Raw genomic sequence first — 26077 nt, 5'->3', positions numbered from 1 at the left:
GCCGCTCTGAAATGTGACTTCAGACAAGTGACATTCGACTTCAGTCTCCTCATTTGTAAAGTGAAGGTCACTATATTCAGACCGTATGTTGTTATGGGGACCATTTCAGAATTAGAAGCATTAGATGCTAAGGGAAGCCATGTGAGTCATAGCATGCAGAGGTTCTCCATATTTGTATGAAAACTTTTTATTGGTGCATTATAATTATACATAATAGTGGTATTTGTTGCATAGTTGTACATGCACAGGATAGGACAATATAACTTGGTCAATATCATTTCCTAGTACCTTTCCCTTTCTCTCCCTTCTTCCCTCCTCCAATCCCCCTTCCTCTATTCTACTGGTGGTTCTCAAACTTTCCATAAGAGGAAAGGGTATTCTGAAACCTTTTGTACCTCTGAACTTAGAACCACAGGAATATCAGTGCCCATTCAAAAAAGAAAAAAAAAAAAAAAAAAAAAAAAAAAACCTGAAGTTTTAAATTAAAACATCCATGGGTAATTTATTTTTTTACAATGTGTCAGAAACTCAAGATGCAAATACTGCCAACATCAGCTGAGCTGGAAGTACATAGCTTCATGGTAGTTTTAGTGTGGCACACATTAGTGGTCCATATTCTTCTTCTCCCATTTAGGCCAGATGTTTTCCCTCACATTTTTGACCACTGGAGTGCACACAATGCCCTTTGTGCCTGGTTCAAGCGAGAATGTACTCTTTCCCTAAGGGTTGGATCCCTGGATAATAGTCTGCAGACCTAAACTCAGCCACTTACCTGAGCCTGAACTCAACTAATGGTCATCCCGCTGCCAAAGATAAGAGGGTGCTCAACTGGAAGCTGGACTGAACTGGCAGATAGGGGAAGTATGAGTCCTGAAACAGGAAGCAGTCAGTAGCTGTGACATAGGCCAACCACATGTCAAAAGAAAAGTCAGAGTCCAGGTTGGAGGACTAGGGCCTGTCCAGAAAACTGAGTTATTCCTAATGGCAAAGACAGAACAGAGACCAGCCAAACAACTATTGGTCTGATATTCAAGCTAACCTAAATCCATTTACCAGAAAAGACAGGTCCACACAAGTCCATTTCAGAATGTAACTAAGGATTTATGTCCCCAGCACTGGTTTTCAGCTCTTTTCCTTCTGAGGACATATAAAAAGAAGGGATTGGATTCTGCAAATGCCACTTATAACATGGATTAGGGCCAAATATGATTCTCTCCCCTGCCATTTTCAGTGATGTCTATCCCAAATCTTCTACCCTATGAAGTCATGGGTCTTCAAGTTCCAAACAAACTGTCCATTCAATCCTTGGAGTTGGGTTGACTGGTTTGGACGCAGCCCTGATGTTTAAGGAGACAGGCTGGTGACATCAATGACACTGTGTGAGTAACTAGGTTGCAAAAGTCAATCTACAGCTTATTTCAGCAACCAGAAGCTGTGGTGCCTGAAGCAAAGGCAAACTGCCATGGTACCATTTGTTTTGTTCCTTGTTCGTATTATGATGAAGGGATTAAGTTGTGCTCAATTTAGCTTCATCTAGACACTTGGTTCAAGTCCTCAGTCAGTAGCTCCATTTTAATCCTACAGAATTTAATAGCAATGCCAAATATCTCTAAGGTACATCAATTTATTATTGATCATTATGTTGTTTCAACAACAAGCAGCCTTATAATTAACAATGAATACATCTGGTCCTTGCCTCTGGGCTCTCTGCAGAGGGAGTGAAAAGAACTGGATTGTTGAGCTTGCTTTGGAAGAGGCAAATGGGAAGGAGACTGAAAACTGATCATAAATCAGTTGCCTTAGGCAGAACACCTGCCCTGTCAGTCTTAGCTACATCCAAATGGAAAAATGGGTGATCTAGGATTACCCCAAGGCAATGCCAATGGCCAAAGCACTGAAAGGTCATATCTATTATCGTTGGCATTTCTCCCCCCACTGGGCTGTTTTCTGAGTGGATGTCATACTCATCTCATACAGAAGGCATGTCCATCATGTCATAGCATTGCTGTCAATATTTGATCTAATAAAAGACACCCTATCTTTCTTTTCTTCAAATTTCATTATACCTAGCTGCTGCTAAAAGATGATTCCTTTCTCCCTTACTACTCCAACACATTTTAGGAATTGGAAGCTCAAAGCAAAGCTTCACCAAGTGCCTCTGATTTTAAAGTTAAAATGATTCTTTTAAAAATATTAACCAAATGAAATGGCATAGTCAGTCCCCTATCCAGAAGTGGCTTTATGTAAATAGTGAATGATCCCTTGGAAGAAAACACTGGCCCTTACAAATATCGTGTTTGCCAGCAATCAGAAGTGGGAGGAATGGAAAAACAATCTTAACACACAAAAATAAAATAAGATAGACAAGAGTAGCAACAGCTGGTGCCGGCTGCAAGCAACCGCACAGAAAAATGCCATCCAGATCGGCCGAGGAATTTACGAGACTGCCCAGGGCCTTCTACAGGAGCAACAAAAGACCACAGTGTAAGAACAGCAAATGTGAACCCTGGCTAGCTAGTGCCCCTGGGAATTACCAGCAGGAGGCACTGAGAACATTGCCAGGAATTCATCCTCCCCAGATCAAATCACTGTATAAAAATCAGCCCTATTTGTTCTAAGAAGTCTACACTCAGGGCTTCCTTCTAACTGGAGTGTGGTTCTTAGCTATCAAGACCCTTAGGACTCCCTTGGACTTCATGGGTCTCCATTTTAAAAGTGTTATTGACATGAACCTGGGAGGTGCTTTTCCTGGAGTTCTTTCTCACCAGACTGGTTCCGGCTGCCTCCTGGGTGATGATGGAAAACTATGGCACTTGCCAACATGTCATTCCCTCATTTTGTAATCCTCAGGCAGTTGTACAAAGGTTAGATGGAAACTTACCAACTAGTGAAAGGCAGAGTCCAGGACAGTCTTAAAGGAATTAGGCCTATCATCGTAGTTTCCAAGTATTGCATATTGAGAGACTCCACCACAGTGCCAGATAAAACTCAGTGTGAGGGGATGCAATAAGAACCCTTTCATTTAACACCTTTTCACTTATAACCCTGGAGTTTTGAAACCTAGGGCCCTTAAATCCTAGTTGAGAACTGCTGCCTAAGCAGCTTCTCCAAAATTTTCTGATTCCAGAAACTAAAGGAGCTCTAAGAAGCCAGAGGACAAAACCCTGTGCCCTCTTTTTATGGGAATTGTTGCTAAGGAAGAGTCTTACTATAATAACCAGAGATCGTTAAAAGTCCTTAAAATTCATCATCTACTAATAGATAAATCTATCTTAGAGATCAACTTTTATATTTTATATATTCAGGTATCTCTCTTTTGCCTAGAACAATTTGAAAAAAATTAGAAAGAAAAACAGAAGAAATCAAAATAAGACCTGGCCTCTATCAGCTAAACTAATATGTTAGTCATACTTTCATCTCTGTGCCCATAATACCTGACAAGAACAACTTCAAGGAGAAAAAGTTTATTTTGGCTCACGCTATTAGAGGTTCAGTCCATTCATGGCAGCCAGGAAGCAGAGAGAGGGAAGGGAAGGGAAGCACACCTTACCTGCCTACAGTAACCACCCAGTCAATCCATTCAAACTAGGCTGAACTGATTAGGTTATAGGTCTCATAATCTAATCCCTTCACCTCTGAATCATCCTGCATTAACACAAGAGTTTTCAGGGGACACCTTTATTTAAGGCATAACAATTAATTTCCCAAGAAATCCTTTGCACAAGGGAGTCAGGACTTGTGCAAAAAGAACTTTCCTATAAATCCTGCTAGTTTGCCTTCAGCTAAAATGATAGGGATCTTTTCTCAAAAACTTGCTATTCTTTGTTTGTTTGCTTGCTTGCTTGCTTACTTTCTATCCAAGAAGTCGAAGGAAGGAGAACCTATTCTCTTATTCCTGTGCTATAATTCTTTCCTCCAGGACTAGAAAAAAATGAAGGTTTTTGTGGAAATGTAGAAATATGTCTTCCCTAGCTACTCTGGGATCAGGGAGTATAAATCACATTTATCTTGGTTTCTTCAAAAAGAATAGGAAGGATAGGAAAGATGGGCACTGAAATAGCCCCAGTGGGGCTACATGAGACTGCTCCATGATTCTGGACAGGCTGGCGCTGGAAATGTAAAAGTCCACAGTAGGCATTCACTTGGGAGAGAAGATGACCCATAATCCCACCACCCACTCCCATGAACAGAACCAAGCCCTGTCTACATCAACATTGTATGATCTATTTTAGGGAAACTATAATGACTGCTTTGAAGCAATAACTTCTCATATGAATGAACTCTTTGTGATATAAGGAGTAAAAAGTGGTGGAAGAAAGAAAGCTATTGTTAGTTCGGTTTTGTCAATAATTGGTCATAGTGGAAAGAATATTGACATAGAATTTGAAGATTTGTCCTTCTAATTATAATGCTTACATCTGACTTTGGACAAGTGCCTTAGTTTTCTCATCTTGAAATTCTTTTTCTTCATTTTGAAGCAAAAACACTAACATTTATATTAACCAGATTTCTTAAAAGTTAATAAATAAGATCATGTGAGTTAATATTATAGTTGGATAAAGCCTCATTCTGTGGGACTATTCTAAAAGAAAGTATTTCTTTCTTGAAAAGCACCTATAATCCCTCACCTACTTCTCAGAAAAATCCCTAGGGAGGATTATGCCCTGTGGCTTCAGGGTTGATTAGCTAATAGGCTTCATCCATCAATTGAAGTCTTGGAAGCCCTGGCAGAGCCCTGGGTCCTCCTCACTCTTGCTTCAGTTAACTCCCCTGTCCTACTCAACCACAGCCCATGCAGCTTTCCATTATGATTAGTGTGTGCAGGAAAAATAAAATCTCTTACAGTGTCCCTGCTGCTTGCCTGTATCTCCAATACCCATTAAAAAAGAAAAAAAAAACTTCAAGGTGAGTTATTAACCCAGGTTCACAGAGACACACAAAAGAAATAGCACTACTGAAAGAAATTGCAGTAGAATTCTGTAGTTAATGTTAACAGCTGTGAAGCAAAAGTCTGGGAGGCTAAAGGAACACTGTAAATGTCACTTCAGTCCATTATGTATCTTTGTTCACTCTTTTAAGATCAGTGAAGAGATGCTCCATAATAGACTTCTTTCTCTGCCCTTGGATAAGAAGTCATCCCACAAACTACTAGTTCAAATAGTGCACTTGCTTCCTTTTCTATTTTTAAATAAATCTATGAAAAGAAGGATCAGATGAGAACAAAATTAAAATAACAACTTCCTGCATGCAAAAAATGGATATTTCTACTACCTAAAGACATTATCTCTACTTAATAATGGATCTGATTTGAGCATTTGATCCAGACACCTCTGTGGAGCAAGCTACTAGACCATATTTAGCATACTGACTCAATGGTTGAAAGGATATGGCAAAAATGAATGAAAAAAATAAATTCTTCTCTGGATATTACTAAATGCATTAAAAACTTAAGAAATCTGACGAGGAGAGAGACTAATTTAATAAAAGAGTAAGTATTTTTGAAGTGGTTTCTGAAATGAATACTAATTCACTGTTTTCTAAAGGAGAATGCATGACCAGCACCTCTCCTTTAGAATCTTTAAAAAGGGGTTGTAGAAGGAAGTGTCCAAATGTGATTTTCAAATATCACCTGGGAATGTTTGGTAAAAAACACAGATCCTAGGCCTCACTTGCAGAGATTTTGACTCAGTGGGTATTATATTTACATATGATTTCAGTATAAATAATGTATTTGCTTATATAATCAAATGTTTAATAAGAGTGCTTAGTAGCTTCCTAATTAGGACCTCACATCTTCAGAGATGGCCATTTGGGTATTTGCAGCAAAAATCAACAATAGGTTTGTTATTTACTATAAAGGATGTTAGAAATAATTTTGTACACATAAAATCAATGGTATCAAAAGTAGTAACTGAGTAGAAAATATTTACTTGACTCAGTCCTTATACAAAGAGGACATTTGAATGAACAATTCTAGCACATAAATTCCATTTATGTAATATGTCAGTCTATGCCCCACTAAACCCAGCTGTTGTGGTCCAACAAAGAGGAACACCAGGGATTGCGGTTGTATCTCAGTGATAAAGTGCTTGCATAGCATGTGTGAGTCACTGGGTGCGATCCTCAGCACCACATAAAAGTAAATAAATAAAATTAAGGTATTGTATCCATTTGCAACTTTAAAAAAAATTCTAAAAAAGAAGGATTACCAATCTTGATGTCATAAAAGCCTATTTGGAATGAATCTTTCCTGTGAGGTCTCAGTGGCTAGCATCACTTACAGGCATCTCTCCTGCAACCTCAGACAAGTTGTAACTATTTTGTGCCTGTTTGCTAATAACACTGTCCAACTGAGGAATTTGGCTAGAGACTTGCTCTCATTTAAATATGTATCTCTCAGTGATAGATTTTGGAGGTAGAGTTGATACCCCCCAAGATAAGGCTACCGATACTTACAAAAAGAGATTAATATTTGTTAGTCACCCAAATTGGCTACGGTCATTTCACCAAAGTAAGGAATTAGGTGAGATACACACATAAATTTTTGTATCACCCCAGGTGAATTTGAGGCAGGTGATCTGCAAACTATACATTAAGAAACTCTAGACTGAGAAAGGACGTATTTAATTGTGAACTAAATAGAAATTTAGTCTTTGATAAAAAGGTTTTGGAGCTTGCCAGGGTCCAGCCCTAGCAGCAGTTGGGGGTCCTAGGCGAATGGGAGGCATTGGCGCGGTGGAGAAACAGCAGACAAAGACACCAAGTGTTCTGAGGCTGAATCTGAATCTTCATTATTCACAGAATCTTTTTGTATGTTTTTTCTTTGGTATTGATTACATCATTTCATGGTTAATACAATGAAATGTTAAGTAAAAAAAATCTTTAAGAGTAAAATTAATGATCTTTTTCAAGAAACATGTTCTTACTGCATGATAGCTTAAATTAAAAAATAAATAAATAAATAAATAAATAAACAGTTCCCAGCAAGGTAGAGGGCACCAGGCTCCCTTTACTTTTTGTTTCCCTGAAAAATACGTCATTAAGTTTCTATAGAAGTTACCCTTTCCAAAAACTCTAATGTTAGTTATTAACAGTGGAAAGTTTTTGATATTACTAACAGAGAATAGAAGAATCAGCTTATAGTTAATATTTATTCTATTTCATGTACTCAATGGCAGACTAAAACTCTATTTTGATCTTTAAAGAACTAGACATAGGAAGATTACAAATTGTACTTATGATTAACCTATTTATTTTTTTATTAAGTGGGAAAAATATCCTTAAACTTAATCATAAACACTAAGAAAGCAATGAAACCAAACACCACATCAAAGCTCAGAGGAATACTCTCACATACTTATATATAACTTTTAGAGAATTTGTATACTAAAAGAAATCACAGACTCCTTACAAATTTGAGCAAATCATAATTGCTTATTTATAATTTCATCTAAGTATTAATATTAAACTTTATTGTATGTTATTTTGTGTCCCAGCATCATGAAATATCCCCAGTAGTCTCTATAATCTGAATCTAAGGATATATTGATTTTTAGTATTAAAAGCAACTGCACATGGAGACATGCCACGCCTATGGCCCCCAAGAGGGAGGATGATCTTTCAACAGAACTATGGAAAGTGATGAATTCTCTACTCCAACAGAACCATGTCCAGCGTTGGAGTGGTAGGAAATAGATGCGGCAGGAGCTAATGAAGTTATTAGGGGAGTCGGAACATTTCTTAATCTTAAAATAATTTTAGATAGACACCCCAAAGAGGTGCATGATAGAAGTTAGGACAAAATGACTGAGAGGACTGATCTTGACCTCCCTTAAAATTTACACTTAAGAACTTTTCTTCTTCTAAATACATAAAGTTTAGTTTAATATGCTGCAAGCAAATATCTGTTATGCAACTGTTTGAATTTCAGACCACATGCAATCACTTGAACTGTTTTGTTTTTATATAATCATCTATTTGCCTGAGAGTTAAAATCAACTTTTTTTTTTTTTTTTTTTTTTTTTTTGAGGCTAACTTGACCACTTAAATTTGTGCAGTGTTTTAGGATTTTCAAAGTACTGTGCATTTAAATTGTTTTCTTTTTAGATGAAAAATGCTGCTTAATATTATCATTGTTATAGAAGGACACACTAATTCCCCAACTAATTATAAACACAAGATAAAAATAGTATTTCTCAGTTTTAAAGATAAATATGAGGATGTTACAATTAACGTGCTCACATCAGCCACTCATGTAATAGAAGATTCCTAACTATTATCTTAAAGGTTCACAAACCCATATTCTCAGTGTATCTTTCCAACTGGTAATTTCAATAAGCTTGGCAGTCAATTAGACATATGTAAAATTTCAAGTTTTCAGAAGCATGAAAATTTAAGACACTACAAACACTTATATGTCTCTGCTATGGATTAAAGTGGTTATCTAGTAGAGTTGACTTAGTTGTTAATAAAAAATATTCATCACTAGATTTGAAAATTTTTTTCAAAAATAAAATATTCTTAGAGAAGAAATATTTGTTTGAGAATTCCTTAAATTATGGTAGTAAAATCCTTAAGGATTATGAACTTTTAAAATTTATATGACAAAAATTCAAACCATATTTGAAGAGTTAAAGTTTGACACTTATAAAGTGTTAAAAAATTTGACACTTACAAGGACCAAGGTTCTCACTCTCCCAGCAATGACTGACAGACACAGTTGGTCACCTCATTTCTCCCATTAATAGAACAGCAAGGGGAAACTTTCTTTCTCCTTAGTCCAAATATGATCATGAGTTTACCTCTAGCAAAGCTCATTCACGTGCTCACACATCAGTGTGCCATATACTGCTGAGTTTAGATCTGTGCGTTTGGGTAGGCCTAGTCCCTGAGGAGCATTCTGTCCTTCCAGCCTTTATAAAAAGAAAATAGTTGAAGTTAAAAATTATATCTAACTCCTCTCTCTACATTTATTGAGCACTACTAATTTCCAGCCAGGTTATAGATGAAGAATATACAGTCTTTTCCTCTCCCAACTTAATGTCTACACTATCATCATCGAGGTACCATTTTAGAGATGGTTATAGACATTAAACAGCCTTGTTTCTCGAGATTAAGTTTCAACTGCATATGGATTTATTCAGAATAGTCTATCAAGAAAAACATATATATGTTTTTGGATTTGATCACCTTAGGAATTAAGCTGTTTAGAAGACCAGAGGCTGTGTAGATTGAATGCATTCTTGGTATACCAAAGCAGTTCAAAGATTACAGCCCTGGAAAAGTATACTGGAAGAAGTCTATGGATAAAAGTGAAATTAATGCAAAATTAAACATCTTGGATTTAGTGTAGATATTAACTTTGGAAAGGAAAAGACTGTGAGCAAAAGAAAAAAGAGGGATAAAGGTAAATTGGAGGATGTTAGGGATTAAACTATATGCGCTCATTAAATTTTACATCCTCTGTTTAATTTTATGCTTGTGGGAGTACTCAAACACACCCTGAGAACATAATAAAATAAAGGGTCATAAGAGTTAAGTAATTTTGTACCTAAAACTTTAAATGACTGTTAAGACTGATGTGATGAGTCATCATGTAATCATGGAATGAAATGGGGGTTATCTTTTTCCAAATATGTTGTTTAATATAATTGTTCAATTTAGAGTTTAAAAAAGTTGATCAAAGGTTACATAATTTCAGTTAGATAGGAAGAATAATTTCAAGACATCTATTATACAGTGAGGTGACTATTGTTAATGGATGATTTATTGTATTACTAAAAAATGCTTAGAAAATGAGTATTAAGTGCTACCACCACAAAAATAACTATGTGGAGTAATGTAATTGTTAATTAGCTAGATTTATCCATTTCACATGTATTCATGAGCCATTGTCCATTCTGACACAAGGCAGCGTGCTGTCATCAACCACAGAGGAGCCAACAGTGGGTCTTAGTCAGCCTTGTTAAAAATGGGTCCTGACCCCTTCTTCCTTCAGGGGCTGCAGACAGCTTAGGCAATTTCACCAGGTGAGATAAAGTATGACTCTCATTATTATGGAAGCTTATTTTTCTGGTTGTATTCCCTGTGAGCACATGTTGAGCCTTGAAAATGAGGACCCGACCAGAGAAACACATCCTGATCAGTTATCAATACTTCCCTGAAAAGTCCTGTGGATCTTCACATACCTCAATAGATGTTGGTTCTCATTTTGTTCCAGATTTAAATTGATCTTAAGAGAACTGTGAGTGACAAAGGAGAATTAGGGACTCATTCACCTCATAACTCACCAATGTGGAATTTGGCAGTGGTATAGTGAGGGAAGCAATTTAATCAGAGGCTGAAGTCTTGACTTCTTGCTAGTTGTGGTGAAGTTCTCAACATCTCTCTACTACATAATGTCATTCTTACTTTATAGAGTGTGTTGGTAAAATAGCTTCAAACAAAGTATAAATTTGTATAGAATTACAAATAAGAAGGTTTTTATTCTAGTAGACTTGGTATATAAAATAAATATAATATTTAATATTAATAAATCTCCATTTATGAATTCCAATATTGCTCCAGAATGAAAATTCTCATTCTGTGCATCTATAAAATGTGCCACTATGAATAATATATATTACAAACAGTAATTTCATTATCTGATTCTAAATTAATATCATGATTCTAGCTCAGTTCAGCCTATAAACATGCAAATTAATCTTATTAAATTACAGTTGCTGGTATTGCTTAAGTAACTAGCAAGAGTGGAATTGGAAAACTGAAGTACATGAAATATTTTTAATATAGAAAATTCAAAGAATTGCATTTGACAATATTTTCTAATAACATGAAAGAAAGAGGACTTGGTGCAATAAAATCTATGATTTTGGTATCTTTCATAGTAAAATAAAACAATTGGGCTGAGCTATCCCTTGCAGACATTCTTGTTACAACATCTTTTTTATATGCTTCCTGATAAGCAGAGACATGATGAAATAGTGGCCTATTAAGGGCAGGGAACTTTCTATAAAAACCCCATGTGAAAGTTGAAGGTATCTACTGCATGCACAGTTGTGGTTGGTTATTCCAGGTATTATTTTTGTTTTCAGAAAAAGAAAACTAAGTAGAAGATCATGGCAAGTTCAGACTGGGGATATGATGGCAAAAATGGTAAGAATACTTCTTTTCACATGGATCCAAATGATACTCATTCCCTTTACTAATACACAAGGTATGAAGTTTTTAAAATAATATACAGCCACAGGTTAATAGTTCAAATTGCCTGTTTTGAATAATTACAATATCTTTGTAAGTATCTTTAACTGTTCTTTGTGGCATCTTTATCTATAAAAGGTATTTGATATATTCATATTAGAAATCAGCTTATAGTAAATTTTATAGTCTAATCCTATAGACTGGGTACATAGGCCTATACCACTGATGCTGATGAACTTTTACAATATAGTATAGAAAAGAGACATTGCCAAACACAGAATTTCCAATTAACAGAATGTCATTTAAGACACCTGAATAAATTATAATCTAATAAGCAAACAGGTAGAATCCTCAAACTTGGAATCAAGCATTCAGTAAAGTGTTGGTTGTATACATATGTTTATCCTGATAGGTCCTGAGCAGTGGAGCAAGCTGTATCCCATTGCCAATGGAAATAACCAGTCTCCTATTGACATCAAAACCAGTGAAACCAAACGGGACACCTCTCTGAAACCCATCAGTGTCTCCTACAATCCAGCCACTGCCAAGGAAATTATCAATGTGGGACATTCCTTCCATGTGAATTTTGAGGACAATGATAAGCAATCAGGTTAGCCCAAAAATTATTCTGTTATTTTTCCTTAGAATCTACTGGGGAAATTGAAACAAAGGGACTAAGAAACACCGCCTGCCATCACAAGTACTTTGTGCAAATGTGTAGTGTTGCCTTTGTCTGGTGAGGCATTTTGGGCTTCTGGAAAATGCCCAAGTGGTAAAGATATCTGTGAAACTCCCAGCTCTGCCTTTGCTTAGCCCTTTTCCTTCTTAATGACACCATCCTGTCTCCCAGGATCTTTAGGTTCACTTCACTCTCTCAGTATAGACTACTTTTTCCTAAAAGCCTAAGAAGCAAATCATTATGAATATAAGCCCAAAAAGGAAAACATGAGTGTAATGAACATGATGAACACAGTGGGGGAAAGGGTCAGGAAGATGATTGAGTTATCATCCTATACCAGAATCTGGCACATTGCCTGCTACATAGACAGCTTTTCATAAAGGTTTGCTGAATAAATTGTTAAGCAACACTTTCCAAAGACAGTTCTACTGATGATAAGGCCGAATTTGTTTTAGCACTCTTCTATGAGGTTCCAAGTCTGAGGTACCACGGGTGCTGTGTCCTTTATTAATATTAGATTAGGTCTGTGTTTAAGTACTTACAATTGCAAAGACTCTCCAAAATGAGCCCCTTCAATGTACAGGTTTTTAAAGTAACCTTGGCCCACAGGTGCTTTCTTTTGGTCCCTGGCCAGGGATTCTCAACAAAGCTGGCATGATACATGGTTGTGTCATCATGAAATGCAAAATATGTGATAAGTAATTTGATGCTCAAAACAAACAGCTATACCGGTCAAGGCATGCCATCTTTGTTGAAAGAATGAATGAATGAACTTGCAAATTAAAGGAGATTCAAGAAAAGCTCTTAATCATTCATGTCACAGCATGAAGCACAATTCATTCATGTCACAGTATGCTTTCTTGGAAGTATAAACAGATAAAATTGTGCTCGTGGGCTGGGAATTGTTATAACGCATGAACTCTGTCGCATCAAGCCACAATCAGGAATGTGCCATACATGTACATGCCGTTATCCTGGATGAAAGGGTTAGAAATCAAGATGAAAACTTTGGCACTAGTGTTTGCTTTCATTTCTACTAAATAAAATTTAGTGTTTGTTTATAAAACATGCAAAGCTGGAGTTTATGATCATCAGACTAACAGTAGTTCCCTTTTCTTCTAGTGCTAAAAGGTGGTCCTCTCTCTGAAAGCTATAGACTCAGTCAGTTCCATTTTCACTGGGGCAGTACAAATGAATATGGTTCTGAGCACACAGTGGATGGAGTCAAATATGCTGGAGAGGTAATGTAATCCAGTAAGAGATAATTACACTGAGAGTACTCCCCAAAGCAGCTCCACTAGTACATAAGTCACTATCATAATGACTTTGAAGGAGTGAGCACTCCGGGCTGTGAGGAACTTCCCGTCTCCATTAAAATCAACAGATGCACCATGTTTGACAACTGAGGGATATTTTTCATGTAGAAAGGAATCGCTGAACTTGGAGCTGCACTCCTGAGGCCAGAATGTACCTCTTCTAAAAATGCCTTAAACAGTGTGACCTTGACATCACACAGCTTTATAGATGGCCTTGCTTCCTTTGAAATTCTAACCCTGAATGGGCACATTACTATTCTCTTTGTACTTAGACTTTAAGTTTGGACACACCCGTCCCATGGGTGTGACCAGCAGAAGCACTTTAGTAAGTCTCTACAAGGAGTTCAAGTTCAAGTCCAGCAATGGTCGCAGGGAGGAGCACACACCTAGTGAGGTTCTGAGGTTCCCTGGCTGCAGCAGCCCCCACCCCACCAGTGCCATCTCCTGGACTGCCCTCATGTGGGAAGCTGTGATCATTTCAAGACACTATTATCTGTATAGCCACATGAACCTGTGCACATGTACATCAGATTCAACACAGGGCCTAGACAATTCAAAGGGGAATTATGTGCAAATATATAATACATATATATCCATATATACAGGTTAACTTTTTGATTTTACTTTTATTAAATGAGTTATATATATATATATATATATATATATATACACACACTTTTAAAACTTGATGTTCTTCCCTCTTTGCAGATTATCATGATTATTTTTCCAAATTAAAAGGTTTATTTCCACCTCATTTTTTAACATCTGTGTATTATTTCAATTCCGTGAATATATCAGAATTTATTTAATTGGCCTCTATTAATGGATAATTACAATGTTTTCTGATTTTTATTGCATTGTGTTCTTCTTTTTTCTTTCACGAAAAATACCTTAATAATTGCATGGCACTTGTATTTCATGTACCAGTGAAAGTGATTATGCAGGACAAATTTTCACAAAAGAAATGGCTAGGTTATAAAGTAAATGCATCTTTTATTATGAAAGAGGATTTGGAGATTTTATACAAAACTAATTTGCTTTGTGTTTTATTGTAATATTTGGATAATATGTGCTGCATGAATCTATTAAATGTTTATCTGCCATTTCTCACCCATAAAATTGGAGGTAGGCCAAAATCAAGTGGACTAGGAATCTAAATTAGTATTGTGTTTCTGAAAGAATCCTTGGTAGTATTCAAGAAATCTAAATCAATGATTCTCTCACCTAAATGGACAAAAGTAAATAAAATCAAGGTTAATGAGAGACAGTTAGTCACAAAGTTCAACAAGTCATTCAATACACCTATGTGGGCTACCTATCACCAGGTTAAGAAGTGGCACAGCCCAGGGGTTAAGAATGCGAGCTCCTCAGATGACTTTCAGAGTTCGAATCCAACTTCTGCCACTCACTAGTTGTAGAGCTTTGGGAGAAACTGCTGTGTATCCCAAACTTCTTATCTAGAGAGTCAAGATAATATATTAGCATGTAACTCAAACAATTGTTGGACAGAAAGAAATGAGTAAACCTCCAGCTCCTTTCACACCGGAAGTGCTCAGCAATGTTACTTAAAATACTGCAAATAAGACATAAGAGTGTACTCCTCAAGCAGGACAGATATGCATAAGTGATTGTGATTAAACAAACAGAGCAGCAAAAGCCAGTGTGAATATTCAGAAAGCACCCTGGGAAGATAGATGTAAGAATAATCAAGGGTAGGGACAGAACCTAGACTGGGTATCAGAGGAAACTCTAATGAGATGACACTTCAAGTAAGACTGATGTGAACTCTTCGATATTTTGCTCTAGTTTTTTTTTTCAACAAATTGTTACTGATTCAGGCATGGTAGCGCAGACCTGAAATCCCAGCAACCAGGGAGATGAAGCAGGAAGAGTGAAAGTTCAAGGCCAGCCTCAGCAACTTAGCAAGGCCCTAAGTAACTTAGTGAAACCCTGTCTCAAAAGTAAAAAAAAAAAAAAAAATATGAACTGGTAATGTAACTCAGTGGTAAAAATTCCCCTAGGTGTATGTATGTATGTGTGTATATATATATGTATATATATATATATACATACACACACACACACACACACACATATGTATGTGTACACACACACACAGAAAGAGAGAGCACTTACCATATATTAGATATTATTTCAGAAAATACTTGCTATCAGAATTTGCATTTTGGTAGGGAAAAAGAAATGTAAAGAGGAAGGAAAGAAGGAAGAAGGGAAGGAAGGAAGGGTAGGAAGAAGAGAGAATAGATAAGTGGTATTTAGAGAAATGATTTGATTTATGGTAGTCACTTTATATTGGATAATCAAAAAGAGATTCCTTGAGGAGTGATATTTGAGTTCAGCCTTAACTCAAGACAAATGTCTGCTATTCAAAGATTCTGAGGGGAGGAATCCCAGAGAAAATCAACAACCAATGCAAAGATTTAAAATTATGATCAAGTGAGGAGGTATCATGAGTGAGATGTGATGTGGAAAGTAATAAGTTAATAACTTTGGTACTTTTTGATTAATTAGATGGATAGCGTTATCTTTTCCTAAGAAGGGAAAATTAAGCAGGTTTGCCAAGGAGGAATCAAGAGTCCTTCTGTGGCCATGTTAACTTTGAGATGTCTACTAGACACCTGTGTAGTGATTATCAAGAAGCTATCAAGCCACACAGACATATCTGCATATACAGATATACATACAGACATATCTAGATATACAGTCTAGAGTTAAACTGGGAGTTTAGCTGCAAATGTTGCTTTGAGAGGTGCCTGGAAATGACACTGATGTGCCCCAGAGACTCTGTCATCAGTCATGGCTCCCAGGCAATCCATGAAGCCCTTCTTACAAAGTTACCACAAATTACTTCATATGAAAGGAAATTACTTCAGTTTTTGTCCTAGAGCTAGTTAGTCATATTTCCTGATTTTTTCATGCTGGAGAGAGAAATTTTTTTAAAGGACTAACATTGAATAGTTGATGATATCATAGGAAAAGAAATCTTATTTACTGATCCCAGGAGTTGTCATCAGCACACCCCTCCTAAGAGTGGGACGTAGACCCTCTTATACACTGGATACAGCTCAGACACATAGTCATATATGGTCAAGTTCACTTGCAACTTACTTACCTTTTGCTTTTACCCTTGTATAAGTAATTAACCACATTGTCGTTTTTAGCTTCACATAGTTCACTGGAATTCTGCAAAGTACTCCAGTATTGCTGAAGCGGTCCCCAAGGCTGATGGTTTGGCAATTATCGGTGTTTTGATGAAGGTGAGTTAGAAGTAGTTGCACAGTTGTGCTAATGCTAATCCTTACCAATCCGACCTGAAAATAGGATGACAGAGGCAAAAGATACTTGAGTTTTTCTTTTTGGAACGTTCCCATTCTACTTATGACTACGGATAATCAGTTTCCTCGGGCTTTTTTTTTTTTTTTTTTTTTTTTTTTTTGCTTCGTTTCTCTGTATTTCCTTCTTAAAGAGAGAAATAAGCCTCAGGTGGGGGTGAAATAGGAAGTTGTAACAGAGAAAAGGGAATTTCTTCCTGATTAGAATAAGTTATGCTTCCTGTATGCATAAAATGTCAAAATACACTCTACTGTTAATGTACATCTAAAAAGAACAAATAAAAAATACCAAAAAAAAAAAAAAAAAAAAAAACCCTAAAAACAAAAAGAGGAATTTCTATTTTTCAGCTCTTCCTAATTCCCTGTTCTCTGAACTTCCTACCTCATAGACAGGGATTTATCTATTTAATATCTCATCAGGAAAGAAATATTAAGAGAATTTTTCCCTATAAAATTCAATTGATTTTTGAAGTAGGGATGTTGCTCAAATCTCCTACTAAGGAATCCCTGAATCATTTTAAAACTTTGGAATTACAATAATTCAAGCTAACTTTATTGAGCACTAAGTATGCCAAAGACTTGCCAATCATAACTAATAGAACAGGCCAAAAGTAAAAGCTAATTTTTTGTATCACAGTTTTGCTAAATTTCCAGATTTTATCTTGTATAGCTTTGAACATCTTGCTCATAATTAAATTTAAAACAAGTTTTTTCTTTGCTCCTTTATCTGTCATTTTACCTGATGAACAATTTGTAGCGTACAAGGGCCTACAACGACATACAACTTTGGTACTTTTTGATTGAGTAATTAATTGCTGTTCACTAAAAAAAGAAAGATTTAGCTCAACAGTACTCTCGTGATTATAATCTTTATCTCACACTTTTTATTTATTTATTTATTTTTTTAATTGTAAACAAATGGGATACATGTTGTTTCTCTGTTTGTACATGGCATAAAGGCATACCATTTGTGTAATCATAGATTTACATAGAGTAATGTTGTTTGATTCATTCTTCCCCCCCCACCCCTCCCACCCCTTTTTTCCCTCTATACAGTCCTTCCTTCCTCTATACTTGCCCCCCTCCCTAACCCTAACTCTAACCCTAACACTAACCCTTCCCTCCCCCCATTATGTGTCATCATCCACTTATTAGCGATATCATTCGTCCTTTGGCTTTTTGAGATTGGCTTATCTCACTTAGCATGATAGTCTCCAATTTCATCCATTTGCCTGCAAATGCCATAATTTGATCATTCTTTATGGCTGAGTAATATTCCATTGTATATATATACCACAGTTCCTTTATCTATTCATCAATTGAAGGACATCTAGGTTGGTTCCACAGTCTGGCTATTGTGAATTGAGCAGCTATGAACATTGATGTGGCTGTATCTTATTTATTTATTTTTTAAATCTCCAGGTTGGTCAGGCCAACCCAAAGCTCCAGAAAGTACTTGAGGCCCTAAGTGCAGTTAAGACCAAGGTAAATAAACACATTAAATTCTGAGAACAAGAATCCAGGGAAGCGCAAAAATCATTTAATTGCTTATTGAAGTGGGAGTAAGAAGATTGGTGTAAAAGCTAATTTGAAAATCAAAGTCCTACTTACAAATTGTGTCTAAGAAAATCCCTAGTGCAAGGATTTGTTTTGTTTCATTTTCATATTATCTGTCAGTTTCAGCAGGAAGAAGCCTATGGAAAGCAGGTTACTGAATCAAATTTGCTTGAAAAACTGAACCCAGACAAGATGTAAATGTTTTTTCTACTTCATGAAACATATCTATATTTTTTCAGAAGTATAAAAACTTAGGCATGAAGAGTAGTCTTTCAAGATACCATTAATGTGCAATATTTGGTAATCATGATTCCCAACTAAAAAAAAAAATGGATATTTTGAAATATCCAACCTTAGCGCCACCATTTAACAACAAAAAAACCATAGAATCAGGGATTTTTTTTTTCACAGTGTGGATAACTGTCCTATTTTTATATAAAATAAGTTTGTTTTGTGCTAATTCCAAAAAAAAGATTAAAGCTTAAATAAGTATATTACAAAGAGGGGGAAAAAAGAATATAAAAGATGCCCAAGATACATTTTAAAATATGAAAATAGGACATAAGTAATAAATATCAAAGCATAAAATAATAAAGAAAAATGAATAAGCAGCATAAAATAAATTTTTATCAAGAAAAGGAAAGTTGATTCTTTAGGATAACCAACAAAAAAGGTATATTTTGGCAACTTTGGTAGTGGAAAAGTGGCACATTTACAAAATATTATTAGAAATAAAAAAAGAGGATATAACAAAAATATAAGGAAAAAAATTAAGAGAACATTATGAAATGTAAATTTTAAAATTCATATAAAATGGATGATCTGTGAAAAAAATGAAGAGAACTGAGTTGACTCAAAGGGGGCGAGGAAACCTAGGTAGACCAAAAGCCTAAAAATAAAGTGAAAAGGTTGTCAAAAAGTATCCATTAAAAGAAAACTCTGAGCCTGGATCATTCTAGGGAAAAACTGTTCCCCAACCTTTAAGAAACAATCATATATTTTACCTAGGTAAGGGAACAGGCAAAACATATTCCATCAATTTAATTACATTTAATATCAAAACCAGGTAAGAAAACTACAAAAAGAAAACTAGGCCAATCTTTCTTAGGCATACAGGTAAAAGAAATCTTAAAATTAGTTATAGCAAATCAACTTCCACGTATTGAGTACTGTTTCTGAACTAGTAGAGTTTATCCCAGAAATGATTGATATTCAGTATTAGAAAATCTCTAAATATAATTTATTATATTAACAAATTAAAGATGAAAACTATATCACCAATTTGTTACCTGCTTGAAAAGCATTAGATAAAATTCGATACACATTCTTTTTTTCTACTTTTTTCTTTTTTTAATTTAATTTAATTTATTTATTTACTTTATTACCAGGGATTGAACCCAGGTGCACTTGATCACTGGACCACATCCCCAATCCTTTTTTATATTTTATTTAGAGACAGGATCTTGCTAAGTTGCTTAGGGCCTCGCTAAATTGCTGAGGCTGGCTTTGAACTCACGATCTTCCTGCCTCAACCTCCCAGGCATGCACCACCACACCCAGCTCAATACCCATTCTTTTTTTTTTTTTTTGTGGTGCTGGGGATTTGAACCCAGGGACTTGTGCTTGCGAGGCAAGCACTCTACCAACTGAGCTACATCGCCAGCCCTCAATACCCATTCTTGAGGATAAAACAAAATAAGTAAAAACTTTTAGAATTTGATGAAGAATATTGCTCACTATTATATATAATTGATGCACTAATAAAAACATAAAAAGGAATATTACCTAGAAACTTGAATCAAACATCAAACTGATTTTAAAGCAATTGAAGCATTTCTATTTTAACAAAGAACAAGACCAGGGTGCCATTACAATTAAACATCATAATTAAAGTCTGAATTAAGACAATAGGAAAGAAATAAGAGCAAATATTGGGATAAATATTGGGAAAGCAAAGTCAAAACTATTATTATGGACAAATGATATAATAATTGACATTTACCAGAAAATTCAAAGGAATCACCTAAAAAACAGAATAGATATAAAAAGTTTGATAAAACTGCCTGTATATAAAAGATTAGTGTACCAATATCAGTTTACTTCACATACAAATAAAAACCAGTCAAAAAGAAACTGAGAGTAGGTAAGACTAAAATGTAATCGATATACATGTCTATAAGTATCTCTGTCTCTAGAACAAAATTTAGCATCACCTCTAGAGACACAGAAATGTCTTATATTGGAAATTAAATATTTTTTGATGAACACAGATTGTAAAAATTTTTGAAACTTATCTTCAACCAAATGAAGAAGAAAATTTCTTAGTCAAAACATCCATGTCGTCCATCTTCCGTCTTTTCCATTGTTTTTAGATTTTAGATCCACAAACATGCCAGTCAGGAAATAATATACAGAAAGTCAATTCAACTCTTAGCTAAAATCTCAGGATAATATATAATAAGGTAAAAATTACATGTATGTAACATATTGATATAAGTATTTTATATCACGAAATAATGATACAGACTTCTTTTTTCTCAGGGCAAACGCGCCCCATTTACCAATTTTGACCCCTCCACTCTTCTTCCCCCCTCCCTGGATTACTGGACTTATGCTGGCTCTCTGACTCATCCTCCTCTCCATGAAAGTGTGACCTGGATCATCTGTAAGGAGACCATCAGCATCAGCTCAGAACAGGTAGCATATCCAAGTGAATGAATGGAACTTGGGAGGACAAAGCAGGAATATCTCCTCAATGGACAGTGCCAGCAGAAGCCATTATGACTTCAGTCAGGTTTCTGAGGAGTTTATTTTCCTTTCCATCTAAAAAATATTCATTTCTGGCACAAATCTATGGAATTATCCAAGAAAGCATATTTATAATACTGTTTTTACTTTGTACATAAAAGAGAAAACATGGAATTTAGAACTCCCACTATTCTCAAGTTTTTAAATTTTTAAATTTTTTTCTTCAATCATTTTTTACAATGACAATGATAAGAATTATCATTGAACAATACATTTATTTAGGTGTCTTGCATGTGTTTTGTCAGATAATTCTCATAACATGAATGGGGGACAAGCCTTATATCCTACTGCTATCTGACATTTATTGAGCACATAATATGTGTCAAGCATTATTCAAGATACTCTACGTGTCTGAGTCCATTTATTCTTTACAGCAACCCAATGAAGTAGGTACTATATTAAAACTGAGGCACCAAGTATATGTCAACTTACCCAAAGTACTCCAACTGGCCAGCGAGAAAGTTGGTATTCTGTAACCCAATTATCAATAATTTAAGCAAAGTACCTAGTTTAAAGGAATGTGAAGGATCTTGGTCTTCCTTGATTACCAATGGTGAATACCCTGCAATTCTCAATTCAGTTTTCTAAATAACAGTGTGTTCATTATATTGGATATTAAGTGCTTTGTGTGACTTACTTGTTTTTGATTCTCTTATATTTCACCCTTCCAGCTGGCACAGTTCCGAAGTCTTCTTTCAAATGCTGAAGGAGAAAACCCCGTCCCCATTCAGCACAACAACCGACCGCCCCAGCCCCTTAAGGGCAGGACTGTGAGAGCTTCCTTCTGATTAGCCCAAGAGGGAGATCATCCTCTCTCAAGAGCAGGTCCTACATCTGACATAATCCAGTAAAATAACATTTTCTAGGAAACAAATTTATTTCAATATTAACAAGATAGCATACCTGCAAATTTTAATCTGCAGAACTAAAACAACATTAATTTTAGGTCCTAACTCAGATAAAAATCTTTAAGCCTGCAAATATGTAATCGGTAAGCATAAATTTATGCTTCAATTCAACTTTATTTTGTGGAATTTTTTTTACAATTGCAATTTAGTGATTCGTATCTTTTTCTAGTTTTTTCATTTTAGCTCATACAATAAAATAGTTTGATCTCTTCCTTCTTGTCTATTGTTCATTCTATAAAAACCATTAAGTTTGTACTCCATTTACACTAAAAACATCTTAAATACCTTATTCGCAAAAGTATTTTGCCTCCAATGTAATAACCTAAAAGAAGCTTCAGGTGAAATATTAAGAAGACAAATATAGAACAAAAGATGACACATGCATTTAATATTATTATGCTGGCCCAATATTGCTACCATTTTTTCTCTGTGATTAAAAATGTTATTTTTTTATACACAAAGATGATGCTTCTAGATATTGCTTCTACATCTTCTCCCTGCAACAAGACCAGTGCTTTTATGCCATATTTATAACTAATCAATTTGTATCCAGAATCTGTGCTTTCAAATGCGAAAAAAGTCACAAGTGAATTGTTTATAAAAACACTGAAGGAACCTGGTAAAGAGGTGCTTGCTTATATTCCCAGCAATTCAAGAACCTGAGGCAGGAGGATCAAAGTTCAAGACTTGCCTGGGCAACTTCAATGGTGCTGTGTCTCAAAATCAAGTTTAAAAAAGGACTGAAGCTCAGTGGTACAGCACCTTCTTAGCAAGTCAGAAGCCCTGGGTTCAACCCCCAGTACGGCAAAAAAAGAAGAAAATAATACTGAAGGAGTTATGTGGGGTTAGAATACATGTGGGTGTAGAATCATACAGAAACATCATTCAATCTTTTATGAATTTAACCTGAATCAACTTTTTTCCATAGCTATACCTACATTCAGAATTTTACAAATCCTGGGCCCAGTGTTTTTAGCCTTGTGGTTTACTTTAGTTCTTTCTTCTGAAAAAAAAAAAAAAAAAAAAATCATATTAGAGAACAAAGTCAATTCCAGTGTTTTGTTTTGTCTAATATCACAGGATCCATCAAAACCCCTAAATAGCTAGAATCAAATTTAGACAGACCCAGCAGATTCTTCTTTACTCTGAGGGAGAACTTCCATGGAAGTTGTGTGTGTTTTTTTTTAGCACCTAATGATTGTACCAACAGACTTCTTTTGAAATATTTTATTTGGAATCCAGAATTTACATTAATTCTCTTTATTAAAATATGATGAACCCAAGTAATACCTCTGCTCTCATAAATGTCAATAAATATAAAATATTTTTGTTTACAAAGGTAATCTATGTAAACTACTCTGTATTTGCCAAATATTGAGAAAGCTTGAAACAGTTACACCTGTCCTATGATCTCTTAGTGCGTTTGAGATATCAATTGGATTTTAATTCAAAAGTTACCAAAGGTCATGAGAGCCACAGAAAGAGGGATATGAATTTAATTTGAGAAACACATCTACAACTGATAATCAGGACATAAAATATTTGAAAACATTTATGAAAAGAAAGTAAACAATTTAGAAATAAATTTCACAGGAAGGACCTGAAATATACTTGATCTGATGATCCATGTATTTTTTAAGAAGGTTAAAATGGATTCCAGGATTTATGAATAAGTCTATGAGTTCTATAAGAGAATCGGTAAACAGGTGAGAGGAGATATACGATGATGATCAGACTCTACCCCTAACCTGAATGCCTGCTGGGGAGTTCATTTCCCTTTCCTGCTTCTGCCAGAACGTTATGAATCTGGCAGAAATCATGAGGTGCATTATGGGTGCTTTCCGTGTTTCTCTCTGAAGTGTCCATAAAAACAGGTGTCAAGAGACAAAGTGTGCAGTAGGCATGGGGCCATTTGGGAATTCGGCTCATGTTTTGTTGGCTTACCCTCCTACTGTATGCCCTCCTCTTGCTGACTTAGGTAGAGGATTTGAACATCCTGCAAGGATTCTGTTTTTTCCATATCTTTGGCAGTTAACTGTCTTTATGCTAAATCTGTTGGGCTTCTCAGCATCCAGAATGACAACAGCAGCTGATGAGGCATGGGGCAGTTTCAGGGAGAGAAAAAATACTTCTGCACCTTGCTGCCTTGTCCCTCCTTCTCAGAAAGACTGTACTAAATACAGCTTTAAAGCACCTGTCAGCTGATTCGTGAGTTCAGGGAACTCAAAATATTTTCTAAGTTGTTCATTTCTGTTAAGTTTCAGCAAAAAAAAAAAAAAAAAAAAAAAAAAAAAATCTTCTAATGATATTAAATTCATCAAAGAGGGGATTAAGCCAAAGAAAAGAAAGGAAAAGAAATATCTTGTTTAATTTCCTTACAAGACTCAAAAGAGCATATGTCTATTTATTATAACTCTGGTTACACCATATTAGTGATTCTTCATTATTTTGTGGTCACAAATGCCTATGAATACATGATTAAAGCTATAAAACTCTTCCCCCCTCCAAAAAAATAATGAGATGTAGCCAAATTTTGCAGTGGGTTTTAAAACATTTAGAAACTCATGCTTTTCCTTCCTTCCCCACCACAGAGTCATTTCTGGACCTCAGCATAAGATCCTTGCTCTAAACTATTAAAAAAGAGACTTGACCTTGTTTCCTAATGTAACTTGGAATTTTGCTTTTCTACCTCATTCTTTACAGCAGGTGCCTAGAGATAGAATGACAATATATTCTGGTACAGGTAGTGAATTATCTCTGTGTTGTTTTTTCCCCTCTCCAAATACTTTGAGTTGATAGAAGTTCCCATTGTGAAGAGATGTAAAAAGACAAAAAAAGAAAGAAAGAAAGAAAGAGAATCCAAATTTCAGTGAATCGTTCATTTGTGGGTAAACCAACGAAGAGTTGCAAAAAAAAAAAAAAAAAAAAAAAGAGTAAAAAGGATGGAGAAAAAAAAAACACTCACCTGAGGAAGATATCATCAGAGTAGTAATGGACCATAATCACTCTGAAAGCCATCAACATTCTTTGAATCCAAGACCATGAAAGCAAAAGGAAATATTATTTTATGAGTTTTATCTTCATATTATCTCTGAACTATAAATGTTTATTTGCCCAATGTTCTCCGTAAAACACTGTACAGTATTTCCTTGTTACTAACCAGATTTTGCTATTTTTCAATCACAGTAGATAGAGAAATAGTCATAGATGAATAAAAGAATAAATAATTACATTTACTTCAGGGCTACTCTACTTTGATAAAATAGGACCATAAAGATAAGCCTTGACCCATTACAAGATGATAGATAATTTTGTGTTCCTAGACTTATAGAAACACATTTATAAAGCTAAAGAAAAAAATGCATAAAGTGAAAAGTATTTTAGTAGAAATAGAACATGTTCCAAAGAAATGAGAAGTGGTCATACTGTTCTTGTTTCCAAATTCTGCTTCCAACAGAGAAGTAACTCCTAAGAAGCAACTTAGAGTCTTAAAGATATGTGCTTGGTCTCATCTTGTACCAACAGAGGAAGCAGGAAGGCAAAGGGTCAAGTTATAGATGTTGGAAAGCTGAGACTATAAGCACATGGACCAGTGATTTCTCATGATGGCCTCTGGGAGGCTGTTCTCCTACTAAGAGAAGGTGGAAATAGCAGTTAAATCATAGAGGAATAGAGTTAAGTGGCTTTATTTTTCTTCTCAAAGACTAGAGAGTATAACTTTTCCAAGTCATTGATAAATATTTTAATACCTTTAGAGGCAGATTCATGTTAAACCATTTAGGTACATTATTTTCTGCTATGTTATTAAGTGACCTAAGTTGCCAGCAAGAATAAACAGGCATAACAGAACCATATTATGCTAGAATAATGTTTAGTTACTTGGAAAAAATTAACAGAGCTTTATCTCAACTATCTACCAAAGTAAATCTACCAAAGTAAACTTTTCAATGAAATAATTAATATGCTAGAAAATAAGTAAGTATTAATATTTGGTGAATAACTTTATTCAAAAAAATTCCAAAGGAAAATAATAGGATAATTGATTAAACTATGAAAAAATTTAAATGTTCAGGTTAAAGCAACAATAAAAAAAATTTAATGAAAAGTAAAATGACAGCTGGGAAAAAATGTTTCAACATAAATGACATCTACAGGAACAATGGTCCTGCTATGTAAAAAACTTTCACAAGTAATTAACATAAAAATTGAATTCCCAAGAGAAAACAGCAAGAAGATGCAATGAGGCAACTCAGCAAA

At 35.2% G+C, this 26077-nt stretch overlaps 1 protein-coding gene across 1 annotated transcript in view; it reads left to right on the top strand.

The window, feature by feature from the left end:
• The window catches only part of CA1 (carbonic anhydrase 1), a 36174-nt gene extending 14185 nt beyond the window's left edge, over positions 1–21989 (top strand). The window contains exons 2-8 of the mRNA XM_079128607.1: positions 11112–11154; positions 11612–11809; positions 13001–13119; positions 16377–16472; positions 17970–18032; positions 20646–20801; positions 21584–21989. Coding sequence (XP_078984733.1) covers positions 11118–11154; positions 11612–11809; positions 13001–13119; positions 16377–16472; positions 17970–18032; positions 20646–20801; positions 21584–21700 — 786 coding nt within the window. The 5' untranslated portion in view covers positions 11112–11117 and the 3' untranslated portion in view covers positions 21701–21989. The remainder of the gene's footprint in view (positions 1–11111; positions 11155–11611; positions 11810–13000; positions 13120–16376; positions 16473–17969; positions 18033–20645; positions 20802–21583) is intronic.
• Positions 21990–26077: the final 4088 nt, after the last annotated feature.

This window comes from Sciurus vulgaris, assembly GCF_902686455.1.
Source record: "Sciurus vulgaris genome assembly, chromosome: 1".
NCBI classification, from domain to species: domain Eukaryota; kingdom Metazoa; phylum Chordata; class Mammalia; order Rodentia; family Sciuridae; genus Sciurus; species Sciurus vulgaris.
The sequence above is the reverse complement of the archived record's forward strand: the minus strand, read 5'-3'. Positions and strand labels throughout refer to the sequence as shown.